A 16,908-nucleotide genomic window follows, 5' to 3' on the forward strand; every position below is an offset into this window, starting at 1 on the left:
GCTACAGGGATTCCCTAAAATATCACGTTAACTAATGCCTTACCTTGTTCTTGATTTCAAAGAGCTCAATTCCTAAAGTTTTGTTGCTCATGTCCTTCTTGGGGTACATAAATAAGGGGGGAAAACCAGGAAGTCCATTTGTGATTTGGCTGTACATCGCACTTCCCATTCCATTAACGACATCTGTCTTCTGCTATAGCTTTCTTTGTGGACTTAGAAATACTGTCCATGGACAAATGCCAAACTAGTTAGCAAATACTCTGTTTATAACTGTCCCTTACACTGATCTTACCTGTCACCTCACCAGCCTGGTCTCAGTGCTGAGGGGGGAGCTGGTTACTGCTCACAGCAGTCACAAGCAGCACCATCTTCTCTTCAGCCACTGCTCAGACTTTCCTTCCCCTGTCCAAGCAGTTCTCTGCCATCACCACACAGCAAACTGTGGTTGCATTAATTGCCTATGCTTTGGTAATTTGGTTTATGATGCAGATGTGCTTTTGTCACTCATGCCCATCTGCCAAAATCTATGAGGAGGAAAATTATGCACTTCTATTCATTTTTCCTTCAACTCTTGATTAATATGTATGCAGAAAAACAAGCTCCAATTCCTTTAGGATACCTAAATTTTATAGCACCAGAAGTTAAATAGTTTTTTATCTGTGAAAGAGGCCTTCCAGTTGAAATACTCTATCACCAGCATACAGAAAACAGTTTCTTAAAATGGGAAAGAGGAGGAGACAGAAGAATACCATTTAGTAAAAAAAAAAATTACCCTGCAAACTGAGAAACACAGAAAAAATTGCATTCAATATTGTGACAATGGTGGAAGGTGCATCCTTGGATGCCTGTGGTAGGTGACAGAAGCAGCTGTACCTGCAGGTACACCTAGCATGGGCAGAAGCATTCTCTGCACTCTTTTGCCAATATATGTTGTTGTTAACCACAAGGGATGGACTTCCAGGAATAGAAAAATGCAAAAACAACATCTACTTTCTATTGCCTCTCCATTTGTAGCTCTTTTCTGGACATTTTGCCAAGAGGCCAATGAGTGCATTTTATTTATAGGAATACAAAAAAGAAGAATAGAAACAAAACCAGGCATTTCACCAGCCAAGGGTAGTGGATACTGTCTGATCTGAGGTCAAACTGGAAACCAACTCCAAACAAAATGATTTACAGAACTCAGTCTAGATGACTATGGTCCTAAGAGCCTCAGTCATGAAGATGAATCTATGTACATGTTTATTTACCCTTAGCTAGGGCTAAGTTAGGGCTGACACTAGATTCTATCTCCCAAAAACACCTCTTTGAGACAGCTGGCCCCCACCTCACATAACTTAATCTAGAATCTGTTTTTGGAAAGTGTGAAGAAGAATAAAAAATTACACCACAGGACCTTATAAGAGAGTTAAGAGCATATTCATTAGAAATTAATTAAATATAAAATACAATGATGCTGCAGAACAGAGAGCAGCACACAAACAAGACACCCCCCCTTCCCTACCCTCACCCCAATCCAAGGAAACACAAGTATATAGTACAAATCAGAGATCTTAAACAGAGGGGAGAGGAGGGGGCCTACAAAGTAATTTTCTTGCTATACAGAAAATATATTATTTGCTGGAAGTCACTACTGAGTTGTTAGGGGTCAGTTAGTGTTCAGGAAAGCCCCTGGAGGCACACTGACCCCTATTGCTTCCCCACCAGTTTGCTGAACACATCATAGATCTCTGGCTTTTCCTGGGCAAACTGCTCAGCTGTGTTTTTCTGTAGCCAGTCAGATGAACGCATCTGTTGCTGCAGGAGGCCAATGAGGTCACCAAGGCTGGAGCTACTGGCACAGAGAGGGTCCTGGTGGCGGGATACAAAAATGACTTCATCTGTGCTATCTGCTTTGCCATCCTGATCTGACTGACAAGGCTGCTCCTTCTCCTCAGCCAGTAACTCCTGCTCGCGCTCTTCCAAAACCTTGCGTATCCGTTGCATGCCTGCAGTGGAACAAGGAGGACAAACACTGGTGGATTTAAGCCACAAGCATCTCCAAATCCATCAGATCCAGGAAAGGATAATGGAGTAAGGGAGAAAAAACCAGAGAAGACAAGAGGATAATAATAGCCTAAGTTTAGGATTGAGAAGAGATGGGAATAGTGCTGCAGAAATTGTGGTGGGAGGGAAAAGAACATTACTCACCTAACTGCAGCCGGTGGGTCTTGTCAGAAAAGATGATGCGGAACCATCCAGGTTCACTGCACTCAAAGGCTTTTCCACAGGACAGGAGGACCTTATTATCCAGAAAACGCTTCCAGAGCAGCAACTCCTCCTCAAATGTGCCTGTCTTAAGGTACTAGGAGAGTCATCAGAAGGGCCAGAGGTTAGTACCATATAGACTACATCACTGAGATCCTCATGAATTTGTGATTCCCATAAAGTCTGCAAAGGCCAAGGGAGACACCTTTTACCTCAGAAGTACATCAGTTGTGATACAAAGGAAGAAATGGGGAGGGAAGTGGCTTGAGAGCAGTAAGATTCCTGCAAGGAGGGAAGTTCACAGATTGACAAAAGGAAAAGATCAGACTGAAACACCTGGCAGTACTTCCCTCTCCTCATCAGATGACAGATTTGTTGAAACAAAATGCTTGTCACAATATTAACTCTTCCTCTAGACGCAGTTGCACTACATGCCTGCCCTCACCCCAGAAGAAGCCTCACTTCCCAAAAGTACCAACCTTTCGGAAGTCCATCCAGACAAAGAAGCCTGCGTTGCGGTTGAGAAAAGGAACCCCGAGTGTCTTCAGCTCATCTGTCACATACGTGTGGGCAGCTTTTAGGCGGGCATGGTTGGCCCTCAGGTACACCTGGTTGATCCAGTCTGACCAGAAGAAGAAGAAGATAAAGAAAAGAATCACAAACTGAGGAAGCATTCAGATCTGTTGAATCTTTGAAAACGCCCAGTAGTCTTTTTCTGCTTCACACTTTACCTCCTTCTTTTGTTTTCTGTTTCCTCAAATAATAAAAGGACAGCCAAGAAGTATTTTGCAGTTTCATGTCTGTGCAGAAGTGTATCTCCCTGACCTTCCTGAGGAAGTTTCCCTACATTTATAGTTCTTAGTCATCATGGACTGTTAGCATTCCACCCTGAGCAGAGTATGAAGCCCATTTCCATTTCCCTTGTCCTACAAGCCTGTATTCTTTGTTTCTGCTCATCTGGTTCTAGGTAACTCTTGCAATTTCTGTATAAATAGCTACCATGCTTCCTCCAAGCTGCTCCTCTAACTCTGCTGATCAGAAGCTCTGCATAAACGGTGCTTTTCTGCAGAGCTGTCAGCCTTGTGTTGCATGGGCAGCTTCAGGGTAATGGAAGACTGTCAGTTAAGGTGTACAAAGAGGAGACCACTAGGGAACGTAAGGGAAGGGAAGATCTTCCAAGTACTAAGACACACAGAATGGCAGAAGATTGTACATGGAGCTACTGACTCACCTCTGTCTCTAAGCAGCTGTGCAACCTTGTGCTGGACAGGTCCACAAACCCCATGGAAATAACACAAAGAAGCCACTGCATTAACAACATCTTGGTTCTCTGTATATAAAGTACCAAAACGAATCCCAGAAACAGCAAAATCCTGCAGAAGGCACAGAGAGACTACTTTATTACACAGAACAACTGGGATCCTATTACTACTAACTTGATCTTTCCAGCATGAGGAACAGCAGCCACAAAGGCAGAGCATGATAACAACCAGCACTCACCTTGGTTATGCCCCACATCACGTGAGTCCGCTGTGGATCAGGCAATCTGTATGTAGAAGGATGCAGATGGGCAGTTAGTGTCATAGGTGCTGAAGCTTTTGGATCACCAGTGCAGCATTGCAGAAACAGAGAGGCAGCATTACACAATGACAGACAGTGCACCACTGAACAGCAGTCAAGCAGGGAAAATTCAAATGTGACCTAACTTTAGAAGCTAGGAACCCCTTGGAAGTAGCTTTAGACACAGTTTTCAAATATTTCAAAGACACAGGTGCTTACAAGTGCTACATTTTACATGCAGATTTCCTGAAGTTCATACATTTAATGCTAGAAATCAGGCTTCTGCCAATGTATTTTGTCAAGAATCAAAAGTGATGTTCCTTTACATCTAAGCCCAGCAAGACTGAGCTAACACTTAACCAAGTATATTTAATTTCCTTGCAACTGAGCACAAAAAGATAGCTAGCAGCACTGGTGAAGACTAAAAATTAAAAAAAAAAAACCAAACAACTCAACAACACACCATGTTTTTAAAAATATTTTTAAAGTTCTTCATCTCATTAAAACAATACCTAATAAAAGCCATTATCCAGTCTGTAATACTACTGTGATCTGGGACTACTCTATGGAAAATTAGGAAGTAAACACCAATTGAAAGTGTTTACAAGCATCAACAGAAACATGGGAAAAAGATGTTTAGGTAGGAAGAAGAGCATCATCTTCAACAAAAGAAAAATCTGTTTTCTGTTTTGGGGACTGTCATAACCAAATACTGATGCACACATTGAGAAGTATACCACAATGAAAAGCTAGCTACCATTTTTTACTTGCTAGATTGTACTTGACAAAATGCATTTGCCATTCAGTAACTACTGAAAAAGAAAAAAGGGCATAAATCAATGTAAGGTGGATTCAGAATTTACTAGCTCATGACTTAACTTCCAGTCACAAGTTCTCAGCAAGGCATCATGTTGAACTGTCACTGGAAGATGGCCAGGGAAGTAGGAGCTGCTTTTACCTGTCCATGCCTAGGACACTGTGAAACGTGGCTGATTCATCAAAAACTGACAGCATGTAGATCTCATCTACTATCACATGCAATTCATGTCTGCAAAAGGACAAAATGGAGATTACAAAAGAAGGCTGCTTCTGGTTTAATAGAGATAAATTCAGACCTCCAAATACTTGCTTTATACAAAGAAGAGGGGATGCCAAATTTTGCAGAACTAAAGAAACTTTTCTCAATTTAGATCTACTTTGTGTACATTGAAATGATTTGAGGTATATCCACTTGTCACCCACTGTAACCGTGTAACAAGACAAAGATCCTATAATTGCCAATGTGAAAATTAATTCCATCCACTCAGCATCTCATAGAATCCGAATCTCAAACAGTATTATGATCCATGATGAAACCATATTCATACACTTCTTTGTCTTTACAGGTACTGAGAAACTGGGAGGAAAAGAACACAGCTTTCTACCAGGGAAGCCCAGTGCCATAGTGTTTCCTCAGATCACTGAAAAATAAAACTTGCATTCCTTGATACAAGCTGCTTTGCCAGCCCAGATGACTGCAGGGTCCATGATCCCAGCATTCCCCTCTCCTTTCCTAAGTCCACCAATGTGTATGAAGAACAGACTTAAAAGATATTCACAGATAAATTCAGGGACAGCAAGTAGTCCATCAGAGTGTGAAAGCTGTATCTGACTCAGGATATCTCAGCTTTCCAAAGTGACATACCTTTTAGCAAATTCCAGGTAATCCCGTAGCTCTGACAAGGAGTAGATGTCCCCAAGAGGATTTTGGGGATTCAAAAGAATTAAGGCCCTTACAGTGACACCCTACAGAATACAAATACCATAGTATTAAGAGAGTGCCTACCATGGGATAAATTTTCAGTCCCTCTACTTGAGCAGTCCCTCACTTGAGTGTGACACAGGATTCCCCTGAAGCTTCCACTATGACTTTTCACCTCAAAGTTAAATATGTATGAGAAAACTTTCAGCCACAAATAAGAAATTTTTTTTTTGTTTACAATTAATTCATTTGCAAAGTGAAATGAGCAAAATATTATAGAATTAATCTATGATTTTGAAAAGAGGGAATTGCCACTACCAAGTAATTGGTTGCCATCTGGTCAACCAATTAATGACAAAGATGGTCTCACATTTTCTCAGTATGGAAGTACTTTTTCTGAGTTTCATTAGTAATTGGGAAATAATAAATTACTGAAGACTGCCCATGAAAGTGGCAAGAAAGATGAGAATTTGAGTTAGGTGAATGCAAAGTGTACTCATCTAAAGCACACTTGGCTGGAGATGTCAGAGCTGGTAACTCAAAGATGCAGCTTAACATATATGGGATTTAGGACAATGCCAAACTTACAGACTAACTCTTCAGAAAAGTGATATTCACTTGCATTTTATTCTCTAGAGCTCTCTCCTGCAAAAATTTTCGGCATTCTTAGTGTATTCATCTGCCCTGCTGTGTAGAGCAAACAGTTTTCAGGTAACTCAGCTGCCTTTCTGAGGGGAAATCCTGGGTAGTCCCAAATTTTAGTGCATGCCCAAGTACATTATTTTTGGTTATATGAATAGCTTCCAGTGCTTTGTGAATTGTCTGGTTTATCCTCTTGTGCTGTGACCAAAACTGGACAGACACAACACTGAGACATTCCCCCTAGAAGTGCCCCTGAGTTCACAAGCCATCATCTCAGATGGTCTACAAGGACAACCAGAAAGCCAGGTGCGAGGTTTTGAAAATGCTTTGATCTTTAGGCCAAGTGTGGGATGTGACATCTCCAATATATTGTAAACTTAGCTGGTAATGTGAAGCTTAGCTAAACTCACCTCTGCCCAGGCATCCTGCAAGGCTTTTTCCAGTTTTTCCACTGTAAGCTGAAAGGGTCGAGTACTTGTTCCAGTAATCTGAAAGACATAGAAAAGATTGAAAAGGCAAAGTTGTTTCAATAGAGACTGCCTTGGGCCAATCCACTGACAAATGTTCCCTGAAAGAAAATAAATTCCCAACAATAATGACCTAGCAACCATCTTCTTATCCTCCTATATACAGAGAGAATAAATAAATCAATAAGTAAAATCAAAGTAAAGTCCATCACAGGCTGGCCAAAACCAGAATTTTCTTGCTATCCTTGAATAACTAAAGCAATGCAAGATCTCCATCTGCTCTTGCACCCTGGGACCACCTTCAGTCCCAGGACACGTAGGATAACTTCTCTCTCCAAGGTTCAAAACGGTAATTTTTTTCCTTTCAAGGACTTTTATTGGGAGTAAGATACAAGAAAACTACAAAACTGGAATCCAGATTCATGGTCTCAAGTGACTTTCTTGTAAACCATGTGTCCATTTTCCCAGCAATAAACTGTGTAAATGTCCACGGGCTGTGGTGTACCCTTGTTCTGAGAACTGCTTGCACACATTCCCAAAGCTCAGCTTTCCAGTTTAACTGCAGAGGTTGTTATTCTCTTCTCCCAGATCTTACCTTACTGTCTAAATAGACATACACCAGCTTGACATTACCATAGAGGAAGATACTCTGGATAATACCACCATAACAGGGAGTAGCAATCAGTATAGCTTCTGGAACCAAGAAAACAAAGTTAGTTACCAACAGGTCACAGTCTTCTCTCCTAATGTGCTTTAGCTAAACATGAAAGCATTTTTACAGCTGTGTCCCTTGGAAACACTGCAATTCTACTGCTCTTTCTTCACTTTATGTTTACATTAATTAATTCTTTAATCTTCTGCAAGTGCCCAGATATAGCCTCATATATATATATATATATATATATATATATATATATATACATACTCATATACACTGTAAGTATAGCCCATGTGTAGTCTGGCAAGCTAAAAAAGTGTACCACAAAAACAGTGAAGGCAGACAGGGCAGGCACCAAGTGTGCGTGCATGACATCTGCAGACCACAGAAATGAAGAATTTCACAGCACAACTTTGCAGGAAACAAGAACTTTGCAGCAGGCCAATGCCAATTCCACTACTTCACTACTGTCTAACAGTATTTAAACAAAGTAACATTATTTCCCAGCAGAAAAAAACCAAACCAAAACAAAACTATGTTCCAACCATCCACTTACCCCCTGGATCACAAAGGACTGTAGCTAATGCAGAAAATAAAGAGCCACAACCATTTAAAACAATCACCTACAGAAGAAAGAGAAATGCTAGTGATAAATCCATACATAGAAAGTCAACACTATAAAGCAGTATCCCTGACAATATCACTGAAATAAATTTCCTCTCTAATTCTCCATTAGAATTTTCCTGCTGAAATCCCACTTCTACCAGAATAACTTTAATCCTGTTCTTTCATAGACACTTTGTTCTAGTGCTATTTTTCATACTAATAAGCAATTTAGAAAAAGAATAGGCTTAAAGTAGTGAAAAAGCTGGGGAGTAGTTCTGAGATGCTAGTAAATCAAAATACTTTTCAACAGTTAATGTATCATCATTTCTTCATGGTAACAGCAGTTCTGATGTCCTGCCAAATTTGTGCAAAAGTGGAAACTACTGTCTTGGACAAATGCTCACAGGTACCATGAGTTTCATTCCAAGTATCAGGACAAATCTGGTGCCTTGAAGAGGAAGTGATCAGCAATCTGATCAGTGTTAACCTCAGTTCACAGGAAGTGTGGGGTTCTGCTGAATTACTGCAGCCAGAAAAGCAATGGCTGCACCAGCTCCTGCTGCCTTCAGCACTCAGCACAGACAGGAGCTCCTGACCTGCATAGGCCCCTTTATCCAGGTTGTATCTCTCACAAGTCAGTAAGTACCGCAGAGATTCAGGTCCTGATGTCTTTCTAGCAACACTGCCACAAATTTCACAGGCTAAAACTAACTCCTGGTTCAATTACAAATCTCTGTCTTGAGGTAACAGAGGAATGTGATGACATGGAACTCAACTGAAACAGTGGGCACTCTTTGTCAAGGCTGAGGGATACAGGCAGATAGGTCCCTGAGCTAAATAGGGAGATCAAAATGTAAAGCCCCATTGAGAGTACCAGCAGGAGGAGCTGGCACACAGAAGTGAAACATGAGGCAAATATGCAGTAGGCCTGAAGTGTTCTGGCGGAAGTGTGCATCAAAAGCTACTGAAATGCAGAATCAACCTCATTTACATGATAACACCTTGCATTCTTACCAAATCATTTGTTTAAAAAAAACAGAATTTGAAACTTTTTCCCAACAAATGGCAACACATTAGATCAGACACCAACCAGCACAGGGTCACCTACATTCTCTGCTTTGAGAGGTGCAGGGGCCTTGCAGTAATAGGTCAAAAATCGAGCCACTTCTTCCCGTAAACTGAAAAACACAAAAGCAAATACTGATTGAAATATTCTCCAAGAGGCTTCCAAACCAGGTTCACATCCTAGGAAAGTCAAGTCAGGGATAGTACAGTCTGGTGAAAATAGCTAGAAAACAGGATAGCTCTGGCCCCTGGAACAGACATGATTTTTATACCCAGCAGAGGTGCCGCAGATAATGTCTATAATGGCACATACAATGGCACATTTCTGATGAGCTTTAATCTGGCACAGAAAAGGATTAACAACCCCAATTGCTCACTATGTTTCAAAGAATTGTTTGGAGTTATCCAATTTGTTAATGTATCCAAGTGTTCTTAAAACTCTGGTTTAGAAAATTTGCATCTTCTCTCACATAAAAGGATTTTAACTGGATGAGCTGATAGGACAGCTAATGTAAAGTTTTGCAAAGAAAAAGACTATTTAAGTGACCTAGAAATATTTTAACTCGAGGATGTAGCAGAAAAGGTTTGTATTCATCCATTCTGTTTATTAAACAAGTAGTCAAAAAGAGAAGTGTTCTGACTTACAACAGATGTCCTTTCCAGTCAGGATACTGAAGCAGTGAAGGGTCCATCAGATTCATATCAGCCTGTGTCAGCTGGGAAAAATGAGAAGAATCATTAAAAGCCCAGTTACTGGTAAGGGAAATATGGAGATAGACAGGATCCTTGCACAGGCACACATCTGCACAGACACTTGTGCAATTTCAGTTGTAAAACTGGATTGGGAAAGCTACTGACCATCAAAATTAATGCACCTTGGAGAAGCAAGAACTAGCAAACTGATCTGTGATACCTTCAGGTTGTATGAACTACAGATTTCTGCTAAGCTACTGCAGCCAAAAGTTCTCTGCACAGAAATCTACAAAAAGGATGCAGAACAGGCAACATACGATGCCCATAACCAAGGTTTCTACAAAAGACTTTCTCAGCAAATGAAGGAAAACCAAGAATGTTTTGCCCAAACTTGCCCAAACCAAGCTTTGAGGACAACAGGTTTTGGCTGGAAAAATAAGTGGCAGTTGTGAAAGCTCAGGTCCAAACTGTCAGAAAGAGTTAGAAAGTAATTTGAATTGGAGTCAGATAGGCATTTTCCTTAATTAACTTTCAATCTATTAATTTTTTAAGGAATTACAGCTTTCATTTATGTCTCAGTTCAAAGTTATGGCAGATTCTTCAGATTTATTTTTCTGATCAGTTTGGTAAATGCTGAAGTGTAACAGGAGCTTTCAAAACACACAAGAAGATTGAAATTATCTTCCTAATAATTATTCCCCAGGGCAGGCACTTTGTTCCTTATAAGAAGCTCATTCTGATCCCAAAGACAGATTGACCTGAACTGTGGAGGTCCTTCTCAATATTTATAATTAGATAAAGTGTGCACACTGCTTTTACCTAAATATTTTCAAGGTTTTAAATATCAGAGTTTCACATAATCCAGTTCTGTGAAGTTGTAAGGGAAAGCACAGCATTGATACAGGCTGAGGGAACATTTCAGATAAACAAAAGGCAATAAACAAGTATTATATACAATGCCTCTTCCAAACATTTAATGGCAACCAAATCTATGAGTTAACACTAAAAAAAGTAAAGGTGGAGGTGACACAAGTAGGTGATAGTGCAAAGGAGGAGGGAAATTCCACATGCAGTGTGAAAGTTTCACACTTGATAACATTTTCTAGAGGTATTTTAATAACTGGTGCCAAGCTCTGGAGATTAAAGACAATGTCCTTATCCCATGCAGAATTACAACCTGATAGTATAGGATAAAAGTTCCTTCATTCTGCTGTAGATGTTCTTGGAGTCTATGTAGCTTCAAGAACTGTGCTTCCTTACATCTCTCTCCTAAACTTATCTAGAGAATGAAACACCAAACATACCAGCAGACTTGGCCAAAAATGACTCTGAATTAATAAGAGGAGAACCCTAAAAGCAATGTGTTAAGTGTTCTCTAATTCAAGGGTCCAAAGTTGAAAACAGAAACTGGATGCATTATTCACTGGCAGCAGTAAGTATTTTTAATCCCAAATAGCAAAAAAAAAATTTGCCTACAATCCCAGCTGATGCTGCACCAGCTTCAGTGAATCCATACTGTTACTCAAGGCTGCAAGGACTGAGAAGCTGGCAACAACATTTTTGTTCTGCTTGTTGCCACAAGCATGAACACTGTACCTGACAAAGTCTCAACTCACTTTCATAGAAGGGCTAATTAAGATGCAGCTGACTACTGTCTCCCTCTGCACTACTTACTGCAGACATGGTGTTAGTTTAAAGGAGAAGGGACAGTGAAGGAAGGAAGGAAGGCACCACCTACACAGCCTAGAAGACCTTTCTGTGCAGGCAGCAGCTCTGCCTTATCTGTTTTTTTAGCTGGAAGGAGGAGTGGTGGGGTAGCATCCCCCGAGCCAGTGGAGTAGCAGGGAGAAATAAAACAGGGAACACTTTGAGGGTGGAAAGTGGTGCAATGGGAGAAACCATGAACTTCAAACTGCAGAGACTGTCCAACTGTCCAACCCTGAGGCACCTTTCCTCCCCCCACACAACCACAGGTAGGAAAAGTGCTACCTGCCCACCTCAAAGGCTGCTTGCCACGGGCAGTGATTTTAATGGAAATCTAGAAGCATTCCTCTACAGCATAGTTCTCTTGTTTCCTTTCAGCTTTTTCTACTTTTTCAGTTCTGCTATGTGTTGCACTTCTCTGCCTGATGCAAAGCCAGCAGGTAGCAGCTGACCCACTCTGATTTTGACAGATTTCACTGCTGCCACACTTGCACATTTCAGGTGAGTTCACAACCAGGTGTCCAAGTTGTGTGACTTTATAATGGACAGGTGTAAAGATATTCAAAATTAAATAGATTTCAAAAGTAATTTCAAAATATATGTATTAAATAACCACTGTGAGCAAGGGAAAATAAAATTCATCTTATTTTAATCTAGTTTTCCTTAATAAGTACATCCCCAGAGGAAAACCCATCATGAAGAGGAAGAGAAAAACACTCATGTTCCTATTCTCCTGGAAAAATAAAATAAATAAATGTACAAGTAGTTGTATTCAAAAGTGACTTCCACCAAATTTAAAATCCGCAATGAAAAACTTCACCAGAGAAACCTGAGTAACAGCAGTAACTCTAGGAAAGTGCAAGCTTTGAAGAGGGACTGCACAGCAAATTCAGTGCTTTATTTTGGAATAGAACTTACCCGCTTGGACATCAGGTCAAAGCAGAGCTTATTCTCACTGGTGCCAAAGTTTATTATACCCTAGAAATAGAAACAGTATTGTTTATAGACACATAAAACATGTGAGTACATCACCTTAGCTATCACCTCACTAAACTGCCTCCAAAAAGCTTACCAAGGAAAAGTCAAAACAGAGTTCTCATAAACTTCACCATGTAAAACTCAAGACATGCATCTACGTGTGTACATTTCCATATATATTCCAAGCACTTGGCTTCTTAGTCAATAATAATAAACTGTCTGTAAATGAACATGTACTAATAGTTTATACTTCTTTACAGAACACATTTAACCTTATCTTGAATTCACTCACTATGATATGTAACTAAAAAAAGAAACCCTAAAACAACTCTGAAAAAAACAAGGTTAACACTTCAACAGCAGTTTTAAACAAGGTTTTGGATATGTTTCTTTATCTTAAAAGCATTTGTTTACCATTAATTACTATCCCACTCTACTGATTTGCTCAAGAAACATATAAACATGTAGTCATGATAAGTAGTTAAAATACTGAATTTTCCCCTCTGGAGAGATGACCCTACAGTTCCAGGTTTATGATTTGGCCATATATAATATGGCATTAGATCCTGAAGAGTTCAAATTTACTAGTACATTCTCATTATTAGAAGAGTTTGGGTAAATAAAATTTTATTATGTGAAAGAAAATTGAAACAACTATACACTTCTGATGTTATTAAAGTACAAGTCTAATTTTAGGTATTTGTTTAAAAAACCTACCTCCTACACAGACAACAGTTTGCAGAAGCAGAATCCTGTACCTCATAATACACCTTGTAACAAAAACTTCCCAGTGTATTTCTAGTTTAACAATCTAATTTTCATCCCTGCAACACAGCGCAACTTAAGTCAGGGCTGGTAATAGAATATTTTTAATGTTTCAAGAAGTTAGTTCAGTATGTGAATGAAGGATCCAAATAAAAGTAATCCACATATAAATTATTTACATTTACTATATTTGTTACTCAGTAATAGTTTGCCATGAACTATTAACACAGCCTTTGTGCCACAAGAGGGCTATGATGAGCTACTTAAAACCAAGCAGCTGAGTGTAAATGGGCAGAAAGTGCTGAGTGTTATTAACAGTAATTAAAAAAAAAGGCTACTACTTAGTAGTTCTGCTTCCTGCACCCATGACGTGGAATAATCAGATATAATCAGATAATCAGAGACAGTCCTCAGTGGGCAATAGAGGTCATGAGGTGGAAGGAGCAACATGAGCTCTCCTCCTGCAGATTGCTTACATTTTTCAAGGTCTGCTACTGCTATTACTACCCTGATTAAAAAATCAGAGTGTGCAAACCTGAGCTGAACACAAGCATTCATCCTTGGTATCTAGATGATCCACAAAGCTACTTTTAATTTCTTTTCCTCAAACAAGCAGTTTTATTCAACTTGTATTACTAAGATCAAAAAAAAAACCCCACACTTTTAGCACATCTGCCAGCAAACTTCTAAGAAACTTTTTTTCCTAGCAAGGAAGCCAGGAAAACACTTTGAGGCTCTTACTCACGTTGGGGTTCTTGTCTTCATCATACTTGTCAGCATGATAGGCATTGTACCCTTCCTCAGTGGAGCCCTGAAAAGCGCAGGCAAAGTTGCCACGAGCAGAGAGGTAGGGGCTTCTCTGGAAGCCGCTGGGGTTACAGAAGCTGTGCAGGTCAACCCTCCTCTTGGCAAGCGGTCGAAGCCTCATCTCCTGCAGGTTGCTCCCTCTTCCTCCCATTCCCTCAATTTCAGAGAGTGCCTGGCTGAAGTCCAAACCCTGAGGCATGGCAACAGAGGAGGAGGAGCCGCTATGGCTCTGCTTTAGGATGCTGAGCATCTGAGCAAAGACATTGAACATGCGAAACTCATGTTCCCTCTCCAGTTCAAAGCGGCGCTGCTCCAGCTGCATCCGGCGCTCCTCCACATCCAGATCTCGCTGGAAGCGGCGCTCTTCCATTTGCAGGAAGCGCTCCTCCATGGCGCGCTGGGATGTCAGAGTCTTCAGCAGCAGATCATCCAGTGGGTCCCTCATGCGCTGCCCTTTCCGCTTCTTTCTCAGCCGATGCAAGGCAGAGAAGCCAGGCCGGGGAACAACGTTCTGGATCCGTGATGAGTTTGCCATGTTTGGCTCACTGAAACCTGTGAATACACAAAAGCAACGAAGAAAAAGTGCAGCAAGCATAGTGGCACACCTCGCTTCCTTCTCCTGCCTGTCATAAGAACAACCTTTTATCTACCGTAGAGTTTATAGAACAAACAAAGTAAAACCTATCAGATACATCCTGAGGTTTGCAAACAGTTTTGAAGTTTGTTTTTAACATCACACATTGGGCACACCATGATGATGCCGGCCCCAGCCCCTTACATGGTCTCCGCAATAACCTGAATAATCATCAGTTCCCTCCACTAGGCTAACTTTGTAAGCACCACAGCCAAGAGGACATACAACTTCTTCCTGAACTCAGACATGAACCTCACATTTGTTATCATCTCTTCTTCTCCAACAATTCATGGTCTTCCATCAGCCTGTCCTAGACTGGTTTGAAATCCCCAGGATTCCCAGACTATACCCTTCCTGGTAGCTAAGTAATGCCAGCTGCATTTTCAGTGCAGGAAACACATCACCTGTAAACAAACACGGTTTCTGCCAGTGACTTGCACAAACACCTTCTGTGCAAGTCCCACCAAATAGCTTAGAAAGTCAGGCAATGATTACTCCCAAGTATTCTTCAGTGTTGAGTGGGCTAAAATGTAAGATCTGGAACATTATTTTAAAACAAAGCAAGGACAGTTTACAGTGCAACCGTGGCAGAAGAGGGTGTCATGATACAATTCAGCATGAGGACAGCAGACAGCTCTGGTTATGTTCAAGTGTTACCATAGGAGCATGCAAATGAGTTTTTTACTGTCAGCATTATATACAAAATCTAACTAGCCCAACTTATGGAGCTCTTTGGATTTCATACACAGTATTTCACCTAGCTCAGTAATTCTAGATTATATTTACCTGCAGTGAGATACCTGCATTTTGGGAATGGTGAAAACACCATAAATTCAGATATCAGCCTTCTACTTTAAAGCTTTCTGGGATGTGGAAAAGCAAGGATCCAAATGTCATTGAGAAAACCAGGTGTCTATCTCTGCACCAGAATTAATCTTCTCTTTCTGGGAAAAAGGGCAGAAACCTTATGCTGGAATGTAAAAGGCTATCCCTACCTGAAGGTGAAACACTGGTTTCAATGGGAATCTCCACCCTGGAGATGGGAGAGTCGTTTTGGGCCCTCTCCAAGAAGGCTCTCTCCATCTCCTGTTCTTCAGGGGAGCCCTGCTGGTAAGGCATGGCTTGTGGGGGCTCTGGGGTCAAGCTGTGGTCATCAGAGTTCACCTCCTCACATTTGATTTCCATCAGCTCAGGGTGCTGGGAGTGTCCGAAGGGCAGGGCGGAGGAGGTGAACTGATGGTGGTAGCTCTCCACCATGCTGCCCTGCAGCACCTGCTGAGCCATCATGCTGCCGCTCAGGGAGCCATAGGCCAGGGCCGGCCGGCTGGTCAGCACCCGGTCCATCACCTCGTAGAACTTCCACGTCCGCCCGCCCCGCGGGGCCTTGCTATTGTCCTTGATCCGCCGGTACTCCAGCTTCATCTTCTTGATCTTCTCCCGGCACTGGTCTCCCGTGCGGTGGATGCCCTTCTCCCGCAGCACCTCGGCGATGCGGTTGAAGACGTGCTGGTTGCGCAAGCAGCTCTCCAGCTCTATCTGCACCGACTCGTCGGCCCAGAGCTGCAGCAGCTCCACCACCTCGGGGTCCGACCAGTTACTGCCGCGCTCGTACTTTTTCCCACGAAAATCCATCGCTCCCGGGGCCGCGCCCGCCGCTCGCCCCCGGCTGCGCACCTGCCCCGGGCCCGCCGGGAGGGGCTTTCGCACCTCGGCCCTCGAGGGCGCCCGGGCGGCCCGGCCTCCCCCAGCCCCTACCGGGCTGCAGGGCCTCGGGCACGGCTCGGCACGGCTCGGCTCGGCACGGCACGGCTCAGCCCATCCGCTGGAGCCAGGCGGAGCGAGCTAGCGGGGAGCCGGGCCGGCATGTTCACATCCGGGGTGACGCACATGCGTGCAGCCTTATTCCGGGATAACTTTATCCCGTGCCAGGCGCTTGTCGCTCTCCCGGGGCCGGGCCGGGCTCCGAGCGGCGCCGTGGGGTCCCTCCCACCCTGCCTCTTTTCCTGCCTCCCTGCCTCCTGCCGTCCGTCCCTCCGCACGCCCCGGCCCGGGAGGAGGCAGCACCGGCCGTGCCGTGCCGCATCACCCCGTGCCGGGCCGTGCCGAGCCACGGCCGCGCCATAGCCGCGCCCCCCCTCACGGCGCTCGGCACCGCAGCCCCGCCCCGCCCCGCCCGGCGCTGCCAGGCACGGCCCGGCACGGCTTCGCCCGCAACACCCCCGGCTCCGGCCCCGGCGGGCGGAGACATCGGGAGCGGTGCCGCCGAATGCCGGCGGTGGAGCGGCCGGCCGCGCTCCCACCGCGCCCCCGGGCCCGGGTCACTGACCGCGCCTTTGCCGGG

At 42.9% G+C, this 16,908-nt stretch overlaps 1 protein-coding gene across 1 annotated transcript; it reads right to left on the reverse strand.

Moving 5' to 3' along the window:
- Positions 1 to 1,393: 1,393 nt before the first annotated feature.
- Positions 1,394 to 16,405, reverse strand: LOC135448634 (probable inactive 1-aminocyclopropane-1-carboxylate synthase-like protein 2). Its single transcript, XM_064714833.1, has 15 exons — positions 15,563 to 16,405; positions 13,872 to 14,485; positions 12,302 to 12,361; positions 9,632 to 9,702; positions 9,030 to 9,099; positions 7,872 to 7,938; positions 7,253 to 7,350; positions 6,601 to 6,678; positions 5,492 to 5,592; positions 4,766 to 4,855; positions 3,748 to 3,793; positions 3,479 to 3,620; positions 2,727 to 2,869; positions 2,191 to 2,344; positions 1,394 to 1,988 (listed from the first exon to the last, which is right to left on the reverse strand). Exons 1-15 carry the CDS (start codon positions 16,197 to 16,199, stop codon positions 1,690 to 1,692), a joined length of 2,670 nt encoding a protein of 889 aa, XP_064570903.1. The 5' UTR covers positions 16,200 to 16,405; the 3' UTR covers positions 1,394 to 1,689.
- Positions 16,406 to 16,908: the final 503 nt, after the last annotated feature.

This window comes from Zonotrichia leucophrys, chromosome 5 (assembly GCF_028769735.1).
Source record: "Zonotrichia leucophrys gambelii isolate GWCS_2022_RI chromosome 5, RI_Zleu_2.0, whole genome shotgun sequence".
Lineage (NCBI taxonomy): Eukaryota > Metazoa > Chordata > Aves > Passeriformes > Passerellidae > Zonotrichia > Zonotrichia leucophrys.

Bases quoted from the DNA above. Each gene is read 5' to 3' on its own strand.
- LOC135448634 (XM_064714833.1), bottom strand. From the start codon at position 16,199: ATGGATTTTCGTGGGAAAAAGTACGAGCGCGGCAGTAACTGGTCGGAC. The intron at 14,486-15,562 runs GTAGGGATAGCC...GTGTATTCACAG, and splicing joins AACCAGTGTTTCACCTTCAG to GTTTCAGTGAGCCAAACATG. The intron at 3,794-4,765 runs GTAAAAGCAGCT...TTCTACATACAG, and splicing joins AGTGTCCTAGGCATGGACAG to ATTGCCTGATCCACAGCGGA.